The 21520-nt window shown below is 36.7% G+C and overlaps 1 protein-coding gene across 2 annotated transcripts; it reads right to left on the reverse strand.

The window, feature by feature from the left end:
• Positions 1-1036: 1036 nt before the first annotated feature.
• LOC106166348 (uncharacterized) lies at positions 1037-21502 on the reverse strand. 2 transcript variants are annotated; one of them, XM_087019234.1, is made up of 4 exons: positions 20427-21502; positions 5334-5424; positions 4516-4638; positions 1037-2811 (listed from the first exon to the last, which is right to left on the reverse strand). In XM_087019234.1, exons 3-4 carry the CDS (start codon positions 4623-4625, stop codon positions 1704-1706), a joined length of 1218 nt encoding a protein of 405 aa, XP_086875360.1. In that variant the 5' UTR covers positions 4626-4638; positions 5334-5424; positions 20427-21502; the 3' UTR covers positions 1037-1703. The 2 variants fall into 2 exon arrangements, with proteins under 2 accessions (XP_086875360.1, XP_086875359.1); XM_087019233.1 differs by lacking the exon at positions 20427-21502 and adding an exon at positions 16119-16470.
• Between the last annotated feature and the right edge of the window lie 18 nt (positions 21503-21520).

Below are 21520 nucleotides of genomic sequence, written 5' to 3' on the forward strand. Positions count from 1 at the left end.
ATGCAAATGTTCCCTTTTTTTCGTTTCTTTACTATCAAATTAATAAATAAATAAATAAAAACTTAACGTCTTTTAACAGCTAACCTCCAGTATTCTTTCAAAAATACCGAAGGTATGAGACACTTTCCGAAAAAAAACAAACAAACTAAATCATAAAGTATCAATCATCATCGTCATATTTCTTATTTACGCCCCCCCCCCCCCCCCCCCCCCTGGTAACTTACAGTACTTGGATAAAGTAGGAGAAATTTCGTGGTCCATAATGCTGTTCCTGTTGCTTTGCGGGGAGGGGGGGGGGGGCAGACAATTAAACTGATTACATTGGCTGATCCTTAACGAGAATCCCCACTGAGATAGATTGATCCTGCTAGTACACTGCACGATAACTTCTATTCTGAACACAGTCATAAGTTTCAAAGTATGAAATGAGAAAATATTTAGCTTTGCAGAATATGTAAACATAAAGAATATGACGTTGGGAAATTTTGTAACGCGTCCAGTATATTTTTTAAATTTACAGTCGGAGGTGCTCTGTTCTAAGCTACGTCTGTACATGTTGTGTATTTCATATCGTGATAGGCCTTTGTGAACTTAGCATCTACTCTTATGCACTTATTTAGAAACTGGACATACTATCTGGATATAAAGGACAATATTTTACAATTATCGGTATTTATTTTATATTGAATTTGAAAATGAAAAACATGACCCTAAGCCTGAGACTCTCTTTGTTGTTTCAAACTATTGTTTCAGACTTGCTAGATGTGATAGCTGCAATCGCCACTGAGTAATAACATGATTGTGGTGGGTGATATAGAGAAGCACACCTAGCACATTCTCTGGAACATCAACATTTGGAGTATCACAGTGATATACAATGATATATTAGATTAACCCTGGAGGATTTTCCTCAATCTTTGAACAACTTTAAAAAGATTTGGTAAAACAACAAACTTGTTTTATGTCAAAAAATATTATAAGTGTTAATTTCACAACGCTTAACACTTTGAGCTTAAAATCACAACAAACATGTAAATCACCATTCAATATATTTATTTTATTATAAATATCAAGTTGATATTGGCTTAAAAGTACACACATGTACATCAATAATATACAAAATACAATATTTACATACAAAATTGTGCTCTCAAATTTTCTTCCTCTGCCAGAAACATGAATACCTTTCATTGAATGAAGCTGTTATTAGAACAACTAAAGTGTAGAACCTGTTAAAGATCACTGGTTTTCCATATCCCATGATCTGCGTATGCAGAATTACTAACAGTTAAACTTATTGATATTATGCATATTTTTCACAATTACGAAGATTTTATTATGACAAAAGAGGAGTACAATAAATCAATGTTCAGAAGGAAAGAAGTCTCTCATTCTTTACAATGGATCTTAAATGGTTTTGGTCACTTAATAAAACAATTTATAATTATTGTTTCAATAAATAATTCTGAAGTGAAATATTTTTTTTCAATTAGGAATTTCCAGAAGCACTTGTCTTTTCTCAGTTTCTGAAGTGTGTGAACAGTTGTTTTTGACATTTACATATAACATTATTTTCATAATGTTTTCTCATCAGTTTTACCTAAAAGCCTTGATTTTTTCACCTTAACAAGTAAGTCTTTACGTTTAATCTACATATAAATAACTACTTCTGCCCACTGGCCTCAAATACTCATTATCACATTTTATTTAGTTTTATTCAAAAGCCTCTGTTTCTGTAACCTGAAAATTCTTTGAGCTTGCTTGTAAATGAGCTTATCTGCCTCTAGGGCTTTCTCTATCCTGAAGTCATACCTCAAAACATTGGGGTCATTTTCATAATCGTAACCCTCATCTTCTGGTACCAAGGTTCTTTTGGGTTTTCTATTCACCCTGTTGTTATTGTCATCATCATGACTGAAATCCACCTGTGACTTGGCATTTTTGACTTTTTCACTGAAACATTTTGTAAAAGGCAGCTGCAGCACGTGCTGAAAAATCTTCCCAGAATCCTCCAGGTCTTCTTGCAGACCAACTGCAGCAAACCATTTTTCTAGGTTACGAACTATAAATGACGTTAGATGGAAAAAATCAGCATCAGAGAAATTTTCCTCCATTTTCAATTTTTGTTTAAACCAGCAGGGTAAATCCTCTTTGTCGGTCACATGTTTATATTTATGAGGAACAGTTTCTACTTTGGCATCACAGTAGTTGCCATGGAAACTAAGCTGGTGCAGCAAATAATTCCCATGATGCACTGTCCATTGCAGTAGCGTTACTTTAGTGGCATCGAGGAGACTGCACACAGGGTGAGATCTCTCTCGTTTGCATAATTCATAAGTCCTTATTGCACGTTGGAAGGGGTCTTCTATAGTAATAAAGTATGCACATTTTTCCTTGCCTCTCCCTTGACACAACCCAAAAGTGAAATCGCCCACATGGAATTTGAAATCTTGGTCAGTTGTCTCCAAGTTTCGTCTATTGTTCCTCCTTTCCCACTCGGCTCTAGCCTCACTGTCAACAAAATCAGCAACAGACAATTGCTTCTTTTCCAAAATCTTTCTAATGCATTCTGATACCCCCTTATCTCCAACATAAACCCTTGCACTTTCCCTATAAGCATAACTGTTTTCCAAAGCATCTCTTTCATCTTGCAAGAAGAAATTTGGCAATCCATCTGTGTAATTAACCCAAGAAAATTTATTATTGATTGTCGCATTTATCAAATTTTCTTCTCGTCTCTCTATAATTTCTTGCTGGCGCTGTGCCCTGTTCAGTGAATCTAGGGCCTTCTTTACACCCTCTTCACTGTGCCTGCAAAGAACAAAGAAAAAGATTTAGTATATGTATACTATACATCCTCATTATTGCTGTATTAATTTATTTATCTATTCAATTGTCATGTCTATTTTACATTATAATTTTTCTCTTAATCTTGTTTATGAGTTACTGCAGCAGCAACTTTGCTAGCTTGTGTAAGAAATGCCTATCACAATAAAGCCATATGAACCAAAAAGAATAGGGTGCAGCTTATTTTTTACCAATCATCAAAAAAGAAAAAAAAAAACATGGAAATACTAAAAGAAGAAAGAGTGCATCTGGTAAGGCATTTGACATAGCAAACATTTAGCTAGTGATTATCATTTCATCCTGATGGATTTACAAGTTCCAAGATTCAGGGTGATCTCTGAAATTTTCGACGTCATAGCATCACCCTGAGGTTCAGGTTTAACCAGAGACTTCAACCAGTACCACCCCCACGGTACAGTTGCAGGGGTGGATTTTTTTTTTTGGAACCCCCCCCCCTCCACCCCCCCATCCCCCCGGTTCAGTTTCTGAACCTGTCCAATAAACCCCTTTTCATATTAAAATCTTGACTAGCTGAATCATAAAGCATACCACAAGGCACCATTTGCCCTCTAAAATACCAAAAGCTGCCCCTCCCCACACGCTAAGGGGGCAAGGGTCAGTTTTGCATCTGAGGCGTCATTTCTAAAAAACCAGACCTCCCCCTTCAAATAATCCTGGATGTGCCCTGGAGTAGTACTGACTGTGAAATTTTCCAGTAGCCTCTGAAACTCAGGGTGAAAAGCACCTGTTTATTCATCAACTACATTACTCCTGTCCTTACAATACAGCCAGGGGCTTTCTCCCCTCAGTCAATATTATATCTGATTTATTCCAATTCAAACGGACTATTTACCAGAAGGATTCCGGCTGAACTCCCATGTGTATTCAAACAGGTGGGATGAATAGGGTTTGTTGTTTGGAGATGAAAGTAATACTTTGTTCAACATTTTTATACAGCTCAATGGGAGGCTTAATTGGGGTCCGTCTGAAAAGAGGGCGAGGCGGAGAGTTGGTTTGGAGGATCGTTGAAGCCCTCTCCAACCTGCCAGCGCCACTTTGATGAGTGTCACTGACATGATGGTTGGTGTCATTGGCAGGTGCTCCGTGCTTGACAAGTGGGAAGGGGGACAATAAAACTCTGCGTCACCTTCAAGATGATATGTTGACAACAGGGACTAATAGATCAGTGATAAAATTTTAAGACCGATTCGTGAAAAAAAAAGCCTTATATTTTAAAAGAGAGTCAGCAATAAATTCACAATATTGCGCTACAAGTGCTCAAATTATCTTTTTAATGATACTTTTCATGAGAGAAAGATGACAATAAATTCAAGGGCTCAGACTTTTATATGGATAATTTCTGTCAGAGAGAGATACCTGTACTACTACATGTAGCAATAAATTCACAAAACTGCCTCAAGCACTCAAACTCTCTTCTTTATGGATAATCATTTTGATGTGTGTGCCTGTGAGAGATACAGAGATAGAGAGAGATGGCCATAAATATGCAAGACTGCATCACAAATACAAACTCATTTATTCTTAAGGGTTATTTTCCCTGTGTGTTCAAGAAAGATAAAAGCTGCACATAATACTAATAACTATGCCAGGTTTAAGAGAAAAAATAAAATAAAAACAATGAAAGTAATTTGTGAGCTGTATCCCCACCTTGCATTCTTGAGTCCGTCCTCCTCCCTGGGATTCACTCCCAGCACAGTGAGCACCATCACAGCAGAGACAAGCAGACCTGGTTCTAACCAACTTCTACATAGCTGCATTGCTATTCTAGACCTGAAAGAAACCCAATGTTATTTTAATAACTACTATTTTGATTAAAATCAGGGAGGAGACTGCTATTTTGCGAATAAGTCAGGAAACATGGTTTGGGGTCCAGGGGACTGCCTAGGCCAATGAAATTTTTGGCTCTCAAAAAGTCTGAAATTTGCCAATAGGTGGGGAAAGCTCTTCCCTTGGTTATTTGTTATAATCTTTATATTTTGTTGCATTGATAAGTTTTGATATTTTATTAATTTTTTCTTTAAATAAATGAAAAAAATGGTTATAGGCCTGGAAAAAAGAATGAATAAAACTTTATCACAGTATGTAATATAATTATCATGGCTATAGTAATTTTTTAATGACAAATATTAACTTCAGTGGCAATAAATTTTTTAAAGTATGGGAATTTAGCCTAAAACCTCTCATGGCAATCAGGTTTCTTCCTTGATGTTTAAGTCAAAATAACTTCACTTTTTTATTTATTATCTTTCTTTAAATTTCTTTTATGGGTTTAAACTATTCTGATCTTTGCCCATCACATGGCAATCAAGTTTTTTTTCTTCTTCTTTTTTTTTTTTTTTTTTTTGGAAGTTAAAGCCCACATGATTTCATTATTTTCTTTCTTTTCTTTTTTTCATTCAAACTATTCCAAATTTTTTTCTTTTTTTTTTTCATTAAAACAATTCCAATCTAACCCCCTGACTCACCTCCTCACGTGACTTTATCCCTTCATGGTTTTCACATCAGTTGATGCTGACACTGCCTCGAGGCTCTGAATCATCCCCCGTTACTTGGCATCTGTGAGAAATGAAAATAACCATAAGACAGGCTGAACTAGGTTTTTTCATTGTCTCTCCTGCAGAGGTGGTAAAAAGTTAACTGTACCTTGAACAGACTAACTGAATGTGTACTAGTATTTGATCAAGACATTTTAATATGAAGGGTCAATGCCTCAAGGAAAATCAACCTCAGTTGGTCTCTTAGGAAATGATTCACTTCTTTTTCTTGTAAGTTAATCCTAGAAAACTTTAAAAAATCAAGGAAAAAAGCCATTTAACATTTAGCTTTATTGTATGTTTATTCAAACTCCCAGAGACTCTCCCATTCTGTTGTCAAAATCGAGTGATCAAACAAAATCGGCATATTTATTCAGCATCATTTTTTTTTAAATCAGAGCTGCACAGAATTTTGTTGTTGAAAGTTGCACCCTCAAGTAATTTGTCTATGAGTGTTCCAAAACTTTGCAGATGAACTGATAAATAAAAAGCATCACTGCAGAAAAAAAGCATAATGAACACATTTAGCTCGATGCCCATTTTATTATATAACAACAAAATATTTAAAAAATCACCCATATTTTCAATGACATTGCTTTCAGCATTGCCCAATGACAACTGGTAAAAGAATATTGTTTTTCTTACAATACTGTAATACGTGCAGTAATCAGTTGAAACCAGTTGTCCAATCTGATAGTCTTCCAGGAACTACAGTCTACAGAGGCCAATTTAAAAAAAAAAATCAAATCCAAATCAAGTCTACTATTTTGTTGTCCTGAAACAGTACTTTTTTTCAGACAAATCTGGTTCCAAAAATCACAACCCAATACATCCCTGCTGTTAAAAAAATATTATGAATTTTATTCAAACTGCTTCAGTTTCCTTTACTCATAAGGGACCATTCCCAGACCCTATCGTACTAAATGTGAAGCGATCAATCTCCAAAGGGGTTCTCACTAAATTGCAATCAACTTAAACGGCTTAGATGTCTGGAATGCCTACTGAAGCTGCTAGGAGGTAATTAATTATCCTTTAAATAGCAGCTTTGGTAGGTGTGCCGGACATCAAATCCGCATAAGTAGAAAGCAATTTAGCATGAAACCCCTAGGAGATGGATCGATCCTGTAGGATCTATCTAGGTATGGGAACCCAGTCTAAGTCTTCCTGTTCACCAAGGCTCTCTTCAAAACAGATCTAAAATAAAAGAAGATATCAGGCCACTTGGCCAAAAATATAAAGTCCACACTGAATCGAATTTGATTTATGTACACAAACTCATGTTTACACATTTCTCATGTTGGGTTAACTTGAGGGAGATAAAAAGACTCACTTTTTTTTTAGAAAAAGAAAAAAAGACCCCATCCTTAAAAGTTACCAGCTACAGAAAAAGCCCCCCCCCCCTAAACATATAAACCACTATCTGGTTGTGATCACATCAGAACTAAGTCTACACATAAACCAACTGACATCACCTGGCTGTGATCACATCAGAACTAAGTGAGACTGCACATAAACCAACTGACATCACCTGGCAGTTATCACATCAGAACTAACACCCCATTTCCATAGATTAGATCGACCTACTTTAGATCGACCTAACTCCCTGGAGGTTCACGCTAAATAGCTGTCAGCCGGGCGGACACGAAAGTTAATTACCCCCTTACAGCTTGTAGTAGGCGGGAAGGACATTTAAGTCGGATTATCTGAAAGTAATCTAGTAATCTAGTGAGACTCCCCGCGGGGATAGATCGATCTAAAATCTATGGGAATAGAGCCTTTGTCTACAAATAAACCAACTGACATTCACAGTCAAAAAATAAAAATTGAAAATTAAAGCTTCTGGTACCAAATTTCACTTGTTCTATAACATCTTTATATATATATATATATATATATATATATATATATATATATATATATATATATATATATATATATATATATATATATAAATATTGATATTTTTTAAATTATTCCTGTAGCCTTATATTACCCACTCAGCAGTCTATGCTCATTCAAATGTGAACTAGACCCGTCTCTCCTCCCATATAATCACTCTATTAAACTACTGCTTTCTTCACAACACATATTAATGACACATATGATGTTTAAAAGCCCATTAAAAATCCACACCAGCAGGGTGTGCAGGGGTCCTACAGAGAATTTGTCGTCGCTGTAATTTTATCTTCCTCCTAAGCTGCAAGATCTCAGCTATTTTGTGTGAACTGCAAATCAGAAGTGACAGCTCTTACAGTTAAACAGGCGCTTTGGCGTAAACGGTGTTGGTTTGGCACAAATGGGGGACAATAGGACTGTACGCCAGGCGACCGCTTTCTCAGACTTCTCGGTCTTCAAGGAACCGAGATAATTAGTCTCGTTAGTCACGAGTGGAGGAGCAAAGAGCTGTAAGAGGCGTTGCTACATGTTTGTATGTGCTGTAGGAGAGGGAGTGAACTCCATGAGCTCAGAGCTTGGCAAAGTTTCCATCTCAGAGATTATTCTTATGCAGACATGTGCCTGTTTTTTTTTTCCTGTTCTTTTCTTTTTTCAGAACATTTCTCATGAGACCAAACACTTCAACTTGACAAATCTCAGGATTAGCTCAAAGTTTTGGAATTCCTTGATTCTGCAGATCATGTCTAATTATGTCTGAAGAGATTCAGGCAAAAAAAAAAAAAAAAAAAAAAAAAAAAAACTTTTTTTTTTGTCAGTACAACATAATAAGGTTGAAGCATTTAAACCTGAATCTCTCCATCGTTACCTAAGCCTTGCATTAAATGTAAACTAATATTTTCAAAATGCCTCACTTTTCTAACATTTTATGGATTTTGCTGATTTATATGATGAGCATCTCATCACTTTCATTTAGTCTCTGACAAAAAGGTCAACTAAATTTTCATAACTTGTGTCAACCTTATCATTTTTATTAACAAAGCATTTCTGAACAAAAAATAAATTTCATTTGAGCTTTTTGTGAATTTAGCATATATTTATTCAAATCTATACTTACACAAAAGGAGGATTACGTAAATTAAAGTGTACTCTATTGAGTCAGGTGGGGTCAAGGTTACAGGACACAAAACATTGAAAGTACTAGTACTTAAGAAAAATAAAAACAGCTGTAATTTTAGACATGAACGATGTTGACATATCCCTAGTAAATAACATGTGTTCACGCTTATATCTGTCATAATTTGTCAATTTTACAAATTTCGGAACAACATGTCAACTAAATCTCTCACCCTTTTTTCCGCTCACACTGTCAACAGCTGTTTCAACCAGAAAACGTAAATCTAACTTCACACTGAGAAAAAATTCTCGACTGTCTACCATGTCAGTATAGTTCCCTCCCCTGCTGTTGTGAACTGTTAGCTAACAAAGGCATGCTTTCAAAGTTCTGAACTCTGATTACAATGAAAATGTTGAAGTTGTTTTTGAGTTTTTCTTACCATTTTTCTCCTCACTCTTTCAGAATATCTCTTTTCCATTCTCTCTTTTCTGCTGCTCTCCTTCCTTCCATGACCAACAGTCATATAACTCTCTAATAATAACTTTCACTTTTTCTTTCTTTTCACAATTATCTCTTTCTTTCCTTCCTTTTTGCTCCTTTATTTTCTTTTACCAAATATGCTTTTCTTTTCTCAAATATTACTTTTCTCAATTCTGACTACAAAACCACCATCATCAGCAAAACCAAAGAAATCAACAAAGTATTACGTCATTTCTACCTAAGATCTATTAGATTTTATACCAAACTGTTTGTCAGTGTTGTTCTGATCTATTGGTGACTAACACATTTTGCATACTTAGGCCACACTTTTTTAATTTTATGGATGACATCCTGCGCGCGCACCGATTTTCAACCGTTCTCCAAAAAAAAAAAAAAAAAAAAATACCCCCCCCCCCCCCCCCCCCCCCCCCCCCCCCCCCCCCCCCCCCCCCCCCCCCCCCCCCAAGGAAGTCGGTTGTCGCAAACGTCTTTATTGAATTTGCCGGAAAATGCAATCGGCAATCCTCGGCTAATTCCGCAAGCTCCATGCTGTCATTGTCGACTGCGGAGACATCCGAGTAGTTCCGAGTGCGGAAAATGAGCTTTCTGCGCATGCGTATTATCACCACGTGGAAATATGGCCGCTTTGCCGTCAAATTCATCTCTAGCATTAATTTCAAAATACACGACAATTAAAGTCATAAAGAGAACGGGGGCCGTCGTTTTGGATTGGTTTGCCATTGATATTGGACATGGAGATATCACCTTTTTACAATTATACGAAAGGCTGGCCGCGGCCAGCGATCATCGCCCGGAAAATTTCAGTGACATTCTGTCCAAAGCAGCACATAGGCTTACCAGGGTTTTTTTGTAGCGAAAAAAGGGTCGACAAGAGCGTCTTGGTATTTGGTGGACTGAAGGTTGGACAGGCCACCCAATAGTTGGCTGCTACGTGTGAGTCGAAGTAGACAAAATGGCATCGACCGAAATTACCTTTTTTAGATTTGGTAGTAGGAAGCATAGGCCTATCTTTGCTTCATTTTTTAACAATTCTGTGAAGTGTTCACAATGCTTAAATTTTCTGAGAGTACAAATAAAGACACGCTGTTTATTTGATATTTGTTTTATTGATTGCTATACCAACAGAATGCATGAAATAACCTTAAATAGATTTGGTAATATGCAGCATATATATATTCATGACTTTTTACCTTTCTACGAAGTAGGCCCTATTCACAATGCTTTAATATTTTGAGAGCATGGATAAAGACATGTTGTTAGTTTGATACGTGTTTCTGTGGTAAATTAGTGTTTCCAGCTGTGTACTGAAAACATAATTTTTCTTAAGCAGTTTTTTTTTTTTTTTTTTTTTTTTTTGGACTGTTTTTTTTTTTTTTTTTCGCCCGCTCGCACCGATCTTGGGGTCCCCAGAGGATGTCATCCATAAAAATAAAAAAGTGTGGCCTTATGTGAAGAAAACAAGACCAGAAAAGCATACAAAACTTTCCACTTAGTTCTGGAAAACTGACACAATCTCACAAACTGCAAACACACATTATGAAGTCACTGTAGACTGCAAGTATGGATTTTAATACCCTTCTGATTTCATCACAGACTGGCTTACAGCATACAATAACAGTTGGCAGAATGATTCTCCTGACTTAACTATAAAACATATTATATAATAATGTTATTTCCTTTAAACATATTCACAAAACCAAATGAAAAGATTAATCAAATTTAGAAATGCACAAAATTCCATTTATTAATTGAAGAACTGCTGACTGGCAGACTTAGCTTGGGTCTAAGTAGACTAAAATTTCATTCAGAAAGTTAGACAGGGCTATAGTTTGTCAGTAAAGCAGTCCAAGAGTTTATGCTTTACTAAAATTAACCATCTAAAGATATGGTTTTAAAAGTTTCGAATATCTCATTTTTATTGGTAACCTAAATTTTCTTGAATCTTCATTCCTCACATTTTCTGACTTGACTACTGCATCATTTCAGAATTCAGAATGTTTCAAAAATCTTTTGTCAAGCATGACCAAAAAAAAAAAAAAAATGTTTTATTTTTTTTCAAAATTTATTCACATAAAATGCATAGTATAACAACAGTATACACAGCTCTCTAATCAACAATAACGTTCCAACTGAAGATTGGCATTTTGGCATTAACTATAAAAAACATTAAATAACAAGCTAATACATCCTAGATGTTGTGTAACTGACAGCATGAAGTTGCATTCATCAGCTCTAATCCCACTGACTACGCACCGCTATTTTTACCAATACATCACAGTACTTACATAAGTACTCCAAATGAGAATTGGCATTTTGACATAATCTTAGAAAGCAAAAAAAGAGATGGGGAAAATCTCAAGTGGATTTCTTTCTCAGTCAGCAGTTAATGGCTCTGACATTTGTTCTGAAGGACTACCTGCCAGTGCCGGGGTGTCAGCAATTGATAAAATGACGGCTGACAAATAAATCATATCACTAGAGAATGTTGGAAAATAGTAGAGAAAATTGGAGGAAATATTTCTTAGCCTCTGAGTCTCCTCCCCCTCCCCCCATCCCCTTCCTTAGTACACATTTCTATAATCAGCTTGAATTATATTGATTTATTTATCTATGTAATGATATATTGTGGTTGAATACACTTCTATTCCACCTCCATTATATTATGAAAAAAATGCTTTGAAAAAAAAAAAGAGAATAAAAATGCAAAACTGGTCATTCTGCCACTCCTGATCAGACAAAAAAAAACAGACATTTTTTTCCTTCTACCCTTTCCTAAGAAAATGAATATGAGGAGAAAAAAATTTTCAAAATAATTCTGCCAGATTTTGCACATGCATTAAGAGTCATCTCTAAGAAATCACCCTGGGGTTCAAACCTAGGATCAAACACATTTTATAGCAAAATCCCCTTGCTGTGCTCAGTGTCAATAGCAACAAACACCTAAAACCACACGGGGATATTCAGGGTACAAAAAATCACCAATTATCTTGTCACTTTCTCAAATTACATGCCAGAATCAGTAAACCCAATGAAAACTTTCACTCAGAGATGTTAGGCAATAAGCAGAGATGTTAACATGAACCAATGATGTAAGATGAGAAGAAATGAGAAGAAAAAATATCAACCTCCTACTTGGATATTGAATCATTAAAAAAATGTAGTCATTTTTCTGCCATTTGTTCTGATGTGTAACAACCTCTTATAACATTGACAGTCCCCTGAACAATAAAGGTATGCATTCTGTAGTTTATCAAGAAATAAGACGAAAATTACCAGAAATTATGGCCAAGCCCTTAGACATTTCCATATAATACCATTAAACATTCACCGTCACTTTTCTAAATTTTTTTCTCACTGTTAATAACCAAAGCAACCATTTATCAGCAGCTCAAAACGAAGTGAAAATAACAAAAAAAGACTTGCTCCCAGGCCTACATTTCATACAGAAAACCACGGAATCCACCGCAGGTTTTCCTCACTGCTAGTTTTGGCAGATGTCAACTAGCATGAGTAATTGCTAGGAAGTGGGAAGAAACACTGGCGTCTTGGCACTGATATCAGCTTAAAGAAGGATCTTTCAGAAGCCTCTTGCGTAAGTTTGAATGATAGCAATGTCATTCAGAGCCTCTAACACGGGTTCTAGGTAGAAAAAAAAACATGGACCTTTTTTCTAATAATCTAAATTTGGTAAGTTTGAGTGATTAGCATTCAGTACATGAAAAAAAATATGGAGCATTTTTATGACTAATTAAATCTGTTTGGCAAGTTTTAATTTCTAACTGCTTTAATTTCTAGAAGAGCCTCTTGCACATGCCCTTGGAGACAAAAATAAAGTAAATGTGTTCTGAATACTGTCCAAGTGACCTTTAAGACTAAGACCCCATTCCCATACCTGGAACGATCTACCTTGATCGGCCCATCTACCAGGGGATTTTCGCTGAATTGCTTTCAGCTTACTGAGAAAGCAGCTCTGAAGTCTTAACAAGAATCCCTGCTGAGATATATCAATCCTGCTAGTACGATAAGGTTATGGGAATGCAGTCTTAGACCAAATTCCCATAGATTTTAGATCGATCTATCCCTGTGAGGAGTCTCACTGGATTACTGTCAGCTTAGCCGGCTTAAGCGTCTGTCCCGCCTACTAAAAGCTGTAAGGGGGTGTGCGCTCAGCTGACTGCAATTTTGCGTGAAACCTCAGGGAGTTAGGTCGATCTAAATCTAAATCTCTGGATCCATCTAAATCTCTGGGAATGCACCCTTACTAATAACTTTCCCATGTCCTCTAAAACTCACAGTGACCACTGTAGACTTACCTTCAAATAAATCAGCTAAATTTTGGAGCTAAATTTTTAGACCAGCTTTCAGGCTGGAGTCATTTTGTCAACCCAGCCTCAGGTGATAAGACTCTCTACTACTACCAGCTTTGTCTTGTCACCACACCACAGGTTACATGTAATTTCCCTTCACCTACTCCCTTCTATGTACAGTTATTGATTTTCTCTCCCAAGATATTAAAAACATTTAAATCCATTGCATTCACCGGCAGTCGTGAGGTAATGAAACCAAACAAAACAAGACAAATGACTGGAATACCTCCACTGAAAGGGCAGACTATTTGTTTTGGATTACTGAGAATGTTTGAATTTTACAGATCCAGCTGAGATTAGGACTGGGTTCCCATCCCCAGATTGATCTAACAGGATCGGTCCAACTCCACAGGGTCCCTCGCTAAATTGCTTTCAGCCCAAGCGGCTTCTAAAGACATCTGGGGCATCCACTAAAGCTGCTAAATGATAGTTAATTACCCCCTATCAGCCTCAGCAGGCGTGACAGACATCTCAGCTGCCCAAGGTAATTGCAATTAAGCGAGAATCCCCTTGGAGATAGTTCGATCCAATGTTAGTATGATAGTCTCTGGGAGTGGTCCCTAGGTCTGAGATGTCCTTGAATAGAGTCTCCTGTTTCACAGCTTTTGCAGACATGATTTTTGGGCTGTAATAAAAACTACAAAGAAATGACTTGGTGTTCTTATATTATTGCCAGGGCTCTGGGGCTCTTTGAGACTGATAAATGTTGAGAAAATGTTGAATTTCTGCATTAAATTTTTGCTTTTATTTAGTAGTTTGCTGAACCCTAGTTGACATGCAGGGACTGTTGGATAATAAATAATTTAAATTAATAAATAAATACCATAATAAACATGAAGCTATATTTCTTAATGTTGTCCATATTATGCTTATTTATCATAATGCTTATTTATCATAACCGACTTGCCTTTGAGTTTATTCTCCCGTTATATTGCTTTTAAATTAATAAACAGTTAGTTGAAGACTAGTTGAATAAGTTTTTGTAACAAATATAATCATAAATAAAAAGGCAAAAATATGCCAAAATTAGGGAGGCAGAGCCCAAATTAGGTAGCAAAGACACTCCATCAGCAAAGACATTGCAATGTGAGCCCATATCAAGACAACATATCAGAACACAATGTAACGACATGACTAACAAGCTTCACAGCTATGTCTGAACAACAATGTTTTTGTTTTAACGCCATAAATCATCCACTTGAGTGGCACCACTCTTCACTGTGTCTAGATCCAAAAACTGATACTCCGCGTCTCTTGACGACTATAATTCTCTGGTCCAGATTCTACTATCACCTAGTATGATCAGAATGTCAATAATGGGTGTTCGTTTTCTTTTAGTTCCCCCGCCTGATAAGAATAATAATGTTAAATGGAGATACCTTCACTGATAAGTTTATCTGTGATGCCTGGAAAACTGGCAGTCTCTCCATCTCTTTCTTTTACACATATCCACAAACTTATATGCACGCTCATACCAACTCAGTGAAGGGGTGTGTGTGTGTGTGGGTATATGTGCGCGCACGCATTTGTGTGTATGTTTGTGTGTGTGTGTGTTAAGTTGGATGAGAGAGAGAGAGAGAAATGGAGGGAAATTCACTAGTTTTTTATTTTTCATTTGACCAATCAAACTATTTGAAAGGTGACTGAGAAATTGAGAAATGTACTGCTATGTTGGACAGCACAACCTGAAGTAATGAAATAAAGCTTTATTAAGTTAGTTTTCTATCATGCTACAAAGTAATTTTAAAACATTGCCAAATAATGAATCAGAATCAACTGAATCCCACGCACCTTCACCTCATATCTCAAACTGCAGTTTAGATGAAATCCTGAACTTTATCCAAAACACTCAGAAATGAAAAACTTACGTGAATGAGAATCTCACGATGTGAAATGACCAATTTGCATTTATATTAATCAATATCGAGAAAATCAACGTCAAGGTGGATGATCACCAGACAGAATCGCTCTCACCAGGAGTTTCACATTGTAGAAGTGAGTTTTCGTCTATAAGATATTTACCTCTATGCTGCCAGAAATGGACAGTTTTGCTAGAGATATGATAATAGAGATAATAGAGAGATGATTTTCCAGTATACTTTGACCCTCAGGGTGATATTATCATACAGCAGGTACATATTGACAATTAGTGTACAGGGAGGAGACTGTCATTTAGTGAAAAAGACAGAAATATGGCGTGGGGTCCAGGTGGCCGACTAGGGCAATGATATTTTGGCTCCCAAGAAGTCGGAAATCTGCCAAAATAAGGAAAAATGTCATCCCTGAGTGTAAGGTTCCAGTAGGTTATCATACTCAAGGTGGGAAGACCTGACTTCTGTCACAATCTGACATCTTTTGGTTATTAGAAAATCCAGTCCCAATCATCCACCCGAGTACAGCCGAGGATGAAAATATAACATAAATGATGGGCCTTTTATCTCAGAGTCTTCCAATTTTAAAAATACATCAAATTCAGGTACCATTACTGTTATTTTGCTACAGAGGCTAGATCACTTCACTGAGAATCTAATATCACATCTTCAACATCTTTCTCTCTGTTTCTTTTTCTCTCTGGCTCTATCCATACATCCCTCTCCTCTCTCTTTCCCTACCCTCTGCCAGGGTCAAACAGTGATTTTTCACTAGATATTCACAGATATGTTTCTCGCTAATTAAAGACAGAAACCCTGTGCAGGAGAAAAGTGCACATTTTTAATATGTGGCCCTGGTATGGGGAAGTCTTTCCCCCTGTATCTCCCCCCCCCCCCCCCCACGCACACACACACACATCTCTCTCTCTCTCTCTCTCTCTCTCTCACTCACTCACTCTCATCTTACCTTTTCTCACTCCCTACAGGAATATCCTCTCCAGCACGAAAACACCAACTCTATGTACCCCTAGATATGTCAGTATCCACATATATACATCCAGCTCGGCCCACTCGACATTCCTTCCCCAGACTATAACACACTGGAAGCTCAGTGGAAAGCTCTAAGCTGTAAGGTGCATTAATGTAGTTACTAAAACCCTCATGCTGCTTATGACAGCTCAGTGTGCGGCCAGCCATTTAATTAGGGGGAGGGGGAAGGGAAAGTGGTGATAAAGTGGTCATGTTTCATGGGGAAGGAGAGAGGGGGAAAGGGCAGAGAAGGATGAGAAGTTGTGTGCAAGAGAAAGTGAATGAGAAAGAGATAGCATGCATATGTGACAAGGCCTATGTGTGTGTGTTTGCATCTGTGTGTGTGTGTGTGAGTGTGTGTGTGTGTGTGTGTGTGTGTGTATGCATGTATGTGAGAGAGAGAGAGAGAGAGAGAGAGAGAGAGAGAGAGAGAGAGAGAGAATGAGGGAATCAGAGGAAGGCAGATGTAGAAAACTGGCCGAGTTGACTACATGTGTGGATTATACAAATATCAAACATCCATCTGGTGAAGACCAATCTCTCTCTCTCTCTCTCTCTCTCTCTCTCACACACACACACACACACACACACGTATATATAAAATAGCCCACTAACAAGAAAGGCTCACTGAACACACCCTATCCTGCTGAGGCTGACAAAGGCAGTTCAGTCCCAGCTAGTGAAGTAATGGGTTTAATTGTGGTGGCCCCCACTGTGAGGGGGAGGAGAGGCTACTGGCAGGTCAATGGGGGATTAAGGTGTATCCCACTGGTAACAAGGCCTTAATGGAGCCAACACAGGGGAGGGAGGAAGGGGAGTATGGTACAGTTAATGTGTACTGTTAAATAGTTAATTTATCATTTTTAAAGAGACTCAACATGGCTTTACCTGAAAAAGCCATGATATCGACTCTTCATCAGTGATGAGGGTATTTAATTCACTGTTTTCATAGATTGTTTTATTTATTTTTGAGAATATTTCAGAGAAAGATGTGGAATGTGAAATGGAAGTCAATTTTATACCCCTGTAAGCCTAACTTTCATTAATATCCATAACAGAAAATAAGAAAGATATATAAATCAACAATTCACATATAATCTATAAGAACTTCACTCAAATCTTTTAAGATATGATGATAAGTGGACTGATCTCGAAGTAAATATATATGCCCAAAAGTTTACTTTGCCAAGTTTAACACTAAGTATATTATTCTTGATATAAACATTCCCATGACTTAATTCCCCAAGTATAACACAAATTAATTCTTGAAGTGAACACACCCAAAAAAAAAAAAAGCTCACTTCTTTAAGTATAACATTGGAAGTTAACAGTCAATATTTAAAGAAGTGAACACAGTCAATCCGTCAACTCGTGGATACAAAAGCAGGAATGGGTAAATACGGCTGAAAAGTCCAGCTGTGTATTTAGGCTACTGGTGTTGACAGTAAACTAGATTGTGGCCTCATAAATGGATTGTATTTGTTTTTGTGATCAGATATTTGCTGGGTGAAATGTGCCCCGTTTTTTGGTAGGCTGTTGGTGTGTGGGGGGAGGAGGGGGAGGGGAGGGGGGAGGAGAGGAGGGGAGGGGCAGAGTAAGCTAGGTCCCTAACTTTTCACTGTACTACACTATAGATACAAGCAAACAGCAAGTGGTTCATTAAATTATCATTATTTTTACACTGAAAGTAGTGGATTCTGTGTGTGTATGTGTGTGTATGTGTGTAGCTATGTGCATGTGCATGTTTGTGTGATTGCATCAATGCACCTGTGTGTATGCGTGAAGACTGGGGGGGGGGGTTAACTTTGCACTTTTCAGTTGACAAATTGAACACAATTAGGTTCAGTACAAGAATAAGCTCATTGAAACAGTTTTAAGACTATCTACAGACTATCTACAGGAAACAGACAGTTTCTCTGAATTAACAGGCAACCATTTCATTTGAGAAAAACTGTCACTTTGTCTCTAACAAGTGGAGAATCTATAGATTTTTGTTATCATAACAGTTATTAAATTAAATTGCATGCATACATAAACACAGAGAGAGAGAGAGAGAGAGAGAGAGAGAGAGACCACACTCATCATAACAATTACGTCAATATAACTATAATCTGCCAGCCCCAGTATTGTCTAGATCTAGTCAGTGGTTTAGTATGGTTCACCTGTCTCACCTGTCACCAAGAGATTAGCATTTCTACACAGCATGTGTCTTAACCACATCATTAAGTGTGGAACAGCAGGATGCCTAGGGTTTTCTATCAAACAAATGTTAATATTTCCAAATCTCTCTATATAACAGTATCACATAAAATATCCACAGAAAATGTACCTGGATTGCACTTTCAGACTTGTCCTAGCTATGCATCCATTTGCTTCAGTGAAGCAGTGAATGATAGCAATAACATATTCATTCACTGACAGCCAATACATAAAAACGCAACACAAATGCGAAAATTGCATGTTTATCACTGGAAATAGGCCACCTTAAGAACGGGCAGCAGATTCACGCCTTTGAAATATAATCTATAAAATAGCACAACTTGATGATGGGTCTATAATAGTTCTGACACGCCACGACATGCTGTGGGGAAACTTCAAAAGACCTCTCGGCTGCGGCAATTACTGGGGTTTCAGAACTGTGTGGTATGGAGGGATAACACAGGTGCATGTGACACCTGAGAGAATAACATGTTCAGTAATTTGACACACCTGTAACCTTCAAGGTATACTGTGCATGGAAAAAATGTCTCAAAGTCATATTGTTATGCCTTTATTTCCAGCCAAGCTATTATAATTTTTTTTCAATTCAAACCTTAAAAAAAAAAACCTGCAAAGATGTTTACTTTTCAGCTGTATCGTGCCAAAGTGTTTTTGTTTCAATAACCATCTTAGAGTGTTACCATTTTATTGTTTCTGATTTAGATGACATTTATGATTTTGTTGACATTCATGATTTTGCTGACATTTGTGATTTTGCTGAATTATTTTAGCTGAAGGTGGTAGTAAAACAAATGATGTCCTCAAGGGAGCCCACGGCTATATCATTCACATGTGACATTAACAATCATCATTAAATCACGATACCTGGGGTAAAATACATTAAACAATTATCACAAAATGACTGTTATCATGACTTATGCAATGTTACAAAGACTGTAGGTCAATGGGAAGAGAATTTATTTCAAAATTCATTTTTGTATGTTATTTAATGTTAAAAGTATAAGAAAAGAGGAAGATTTTAAAAAATAACCTTGAGATTTTTTTTTCTGTTCTCCCAGGCCTGTCGCCATAGTTGGGATATATAAGGTGAGAATATTTCTATTTTGCTATTATATCATAAATAGGCCTGTGCATCATAGGAAAACCCTTCACATCGAAACATCAAATTTGATTATGAAAAGAAGAAAAAAAAGAAGGAGAAAAAACAAATAGTCCAACCACTATGATAATTTCAATGATAAACCACAGCCTGTTGGTTAATAGAAACAGCTATAATTATTTCAATTCAATTTCTTTTGCTGAGTCACCATGGCCTTTTGTGCATAAAACATGACAACCAACTGCAAGAGGTCACATTATCAAATTTTCAGCAGATAATATCTCACTATTACTAGACTTCCTTTAGAATAAAATTCATTCCTAAAACCAACATTCTAGATTTTAGTTGTATTCAAAATCCTGACTAATATGAGACATATGATAAATTATTTTATGGTGAAATTTACATTTTACTCGGACAATACAAAACATAATTATGTTGAGCTATTAATAAATTTTACCATGTTTGAGTGAACCCACAGTAATTATAACATATATCAGGGGCGGATCCAGAGATATATTCTGACAGTCTTCCAAATTTTCTTTGTTGATCCATCCTTAATTTTTGACCGTCTTCCGACAGAAAAAATTAAATACCCGTCAATATAAACTTGAAAATCTGACAGTCTTCCAGAAGACCCAGAAGACGGCCTGAATCCGCCCCTGTATATCATTACTCCACATGCATCATTACTCAACATGCAGAATCATAACATTATAACAATACACTGTATCTATATTCTGATCATTATCTATCAGTTCTACTGTCTAGCATAAAATAAAATAGCAATCAGTGATAACAGGTGCCATAGCTTACCATGAAGTTTTAATCAAAGTGCACAGACTTATTCTCATTAGTTTTAACTAAAAAAAATGAAATATTATTAAATAAGGTAAAAAGAAGACAGACACAAAAGTCATAACTTACTTGCAATCCGTGAGGCCGATATAACACACTCTGTGGGTTTTAGATGAACTCGAGCTCACTCGTCATCAGTTTACCAAATGTACCGACAGCATACGACCATCTGTGCCTCCGCGATGTGTTCCTAGATCCTGCAGCAGCAGTTGTACTAATTATCTTAATGAGTGAATCATTATCATGTGTCCTTGTATATTGTAGTTCATGTAATCCAGTAATGATGTCATAGACAGCAGATGTAATAATTATCTCAATGAATGAATCATTATCATGTCTCTTTGTATGTAGTACTTCATGTAGACTAGTAATGATGTCATGGGCAGCACAGCCTCAGCACAGAAATCCAATGAAAGAAAAGTGTTCGCAGAAGTCCTGTTAAGTTATCACCAACTCGATGAAATTCTTATTTTCATTAAACATTAAACTTTATGCTGAAGTCCTGGTAAGTTCTTGGTCAACAACTGGTGCAATCCAACAATGCAGCTGTGATGAAACAGTCTTAAAGAGAAAAGTGTAACAGAAAATCCTAATTTCTTGAAGTTTTTGTGAACTAATTCCAGTTAAGAGCTGATTCAGAAGTTTTTCACATGTCTCTTGTTCCTTTCAACCAGGTATTTTTTGTGCTCGTCATTTGAAATGAAAAGGCCACAGTGTGACACTTTTTACTTGGAAATATCAGTTTTGTCTTTATGTTTACATGCAATCTGACAAGTAAAGACCAATATCCTGGTGGTTTGAATTACTCTTCCAAAATCCCAGTTGAATTTGTCACTTCAGAAAAAGAACACGTATCTGAACCACAAACATGTATAAACAAGTTGTGCATCCGTACTATGTGAGTTCATCTGCTCTACGCACATTTTCAAAGTCTGTATCTTGTCCCTTGTATAAGTTACCCGAGCTCCTATAAACCCTTCAAGACTGTCAAATTCATTTTCCACACCTGAGTAACTTAATTGCCCATTGCTGGAGCACAACAAAAGCAGGAGAAAATGATCAGTGACTTCATAGCAAGGTGACATACTGGTCTTCTCTCAGCTGTTATAAGTTTTGCTACCATCATATTTTGAAGAGACCAATTACATGACTGTTTTATCTCT

This window comes from Lingula anatina, chromosome 8, assembly GCF_051362555.1.
Source record: "Lingula anatina isolate TDL-2025a chromosome 8, LinAna3.0, whole genome shotgun sequence".
Taxonomy (NCBI): domain Eukaryota; kingdom Metazoa; phylum Brachiopoda; class Lingulata; order Lingulida; family Lingulidae; genus Lingula; species Lingula anatina.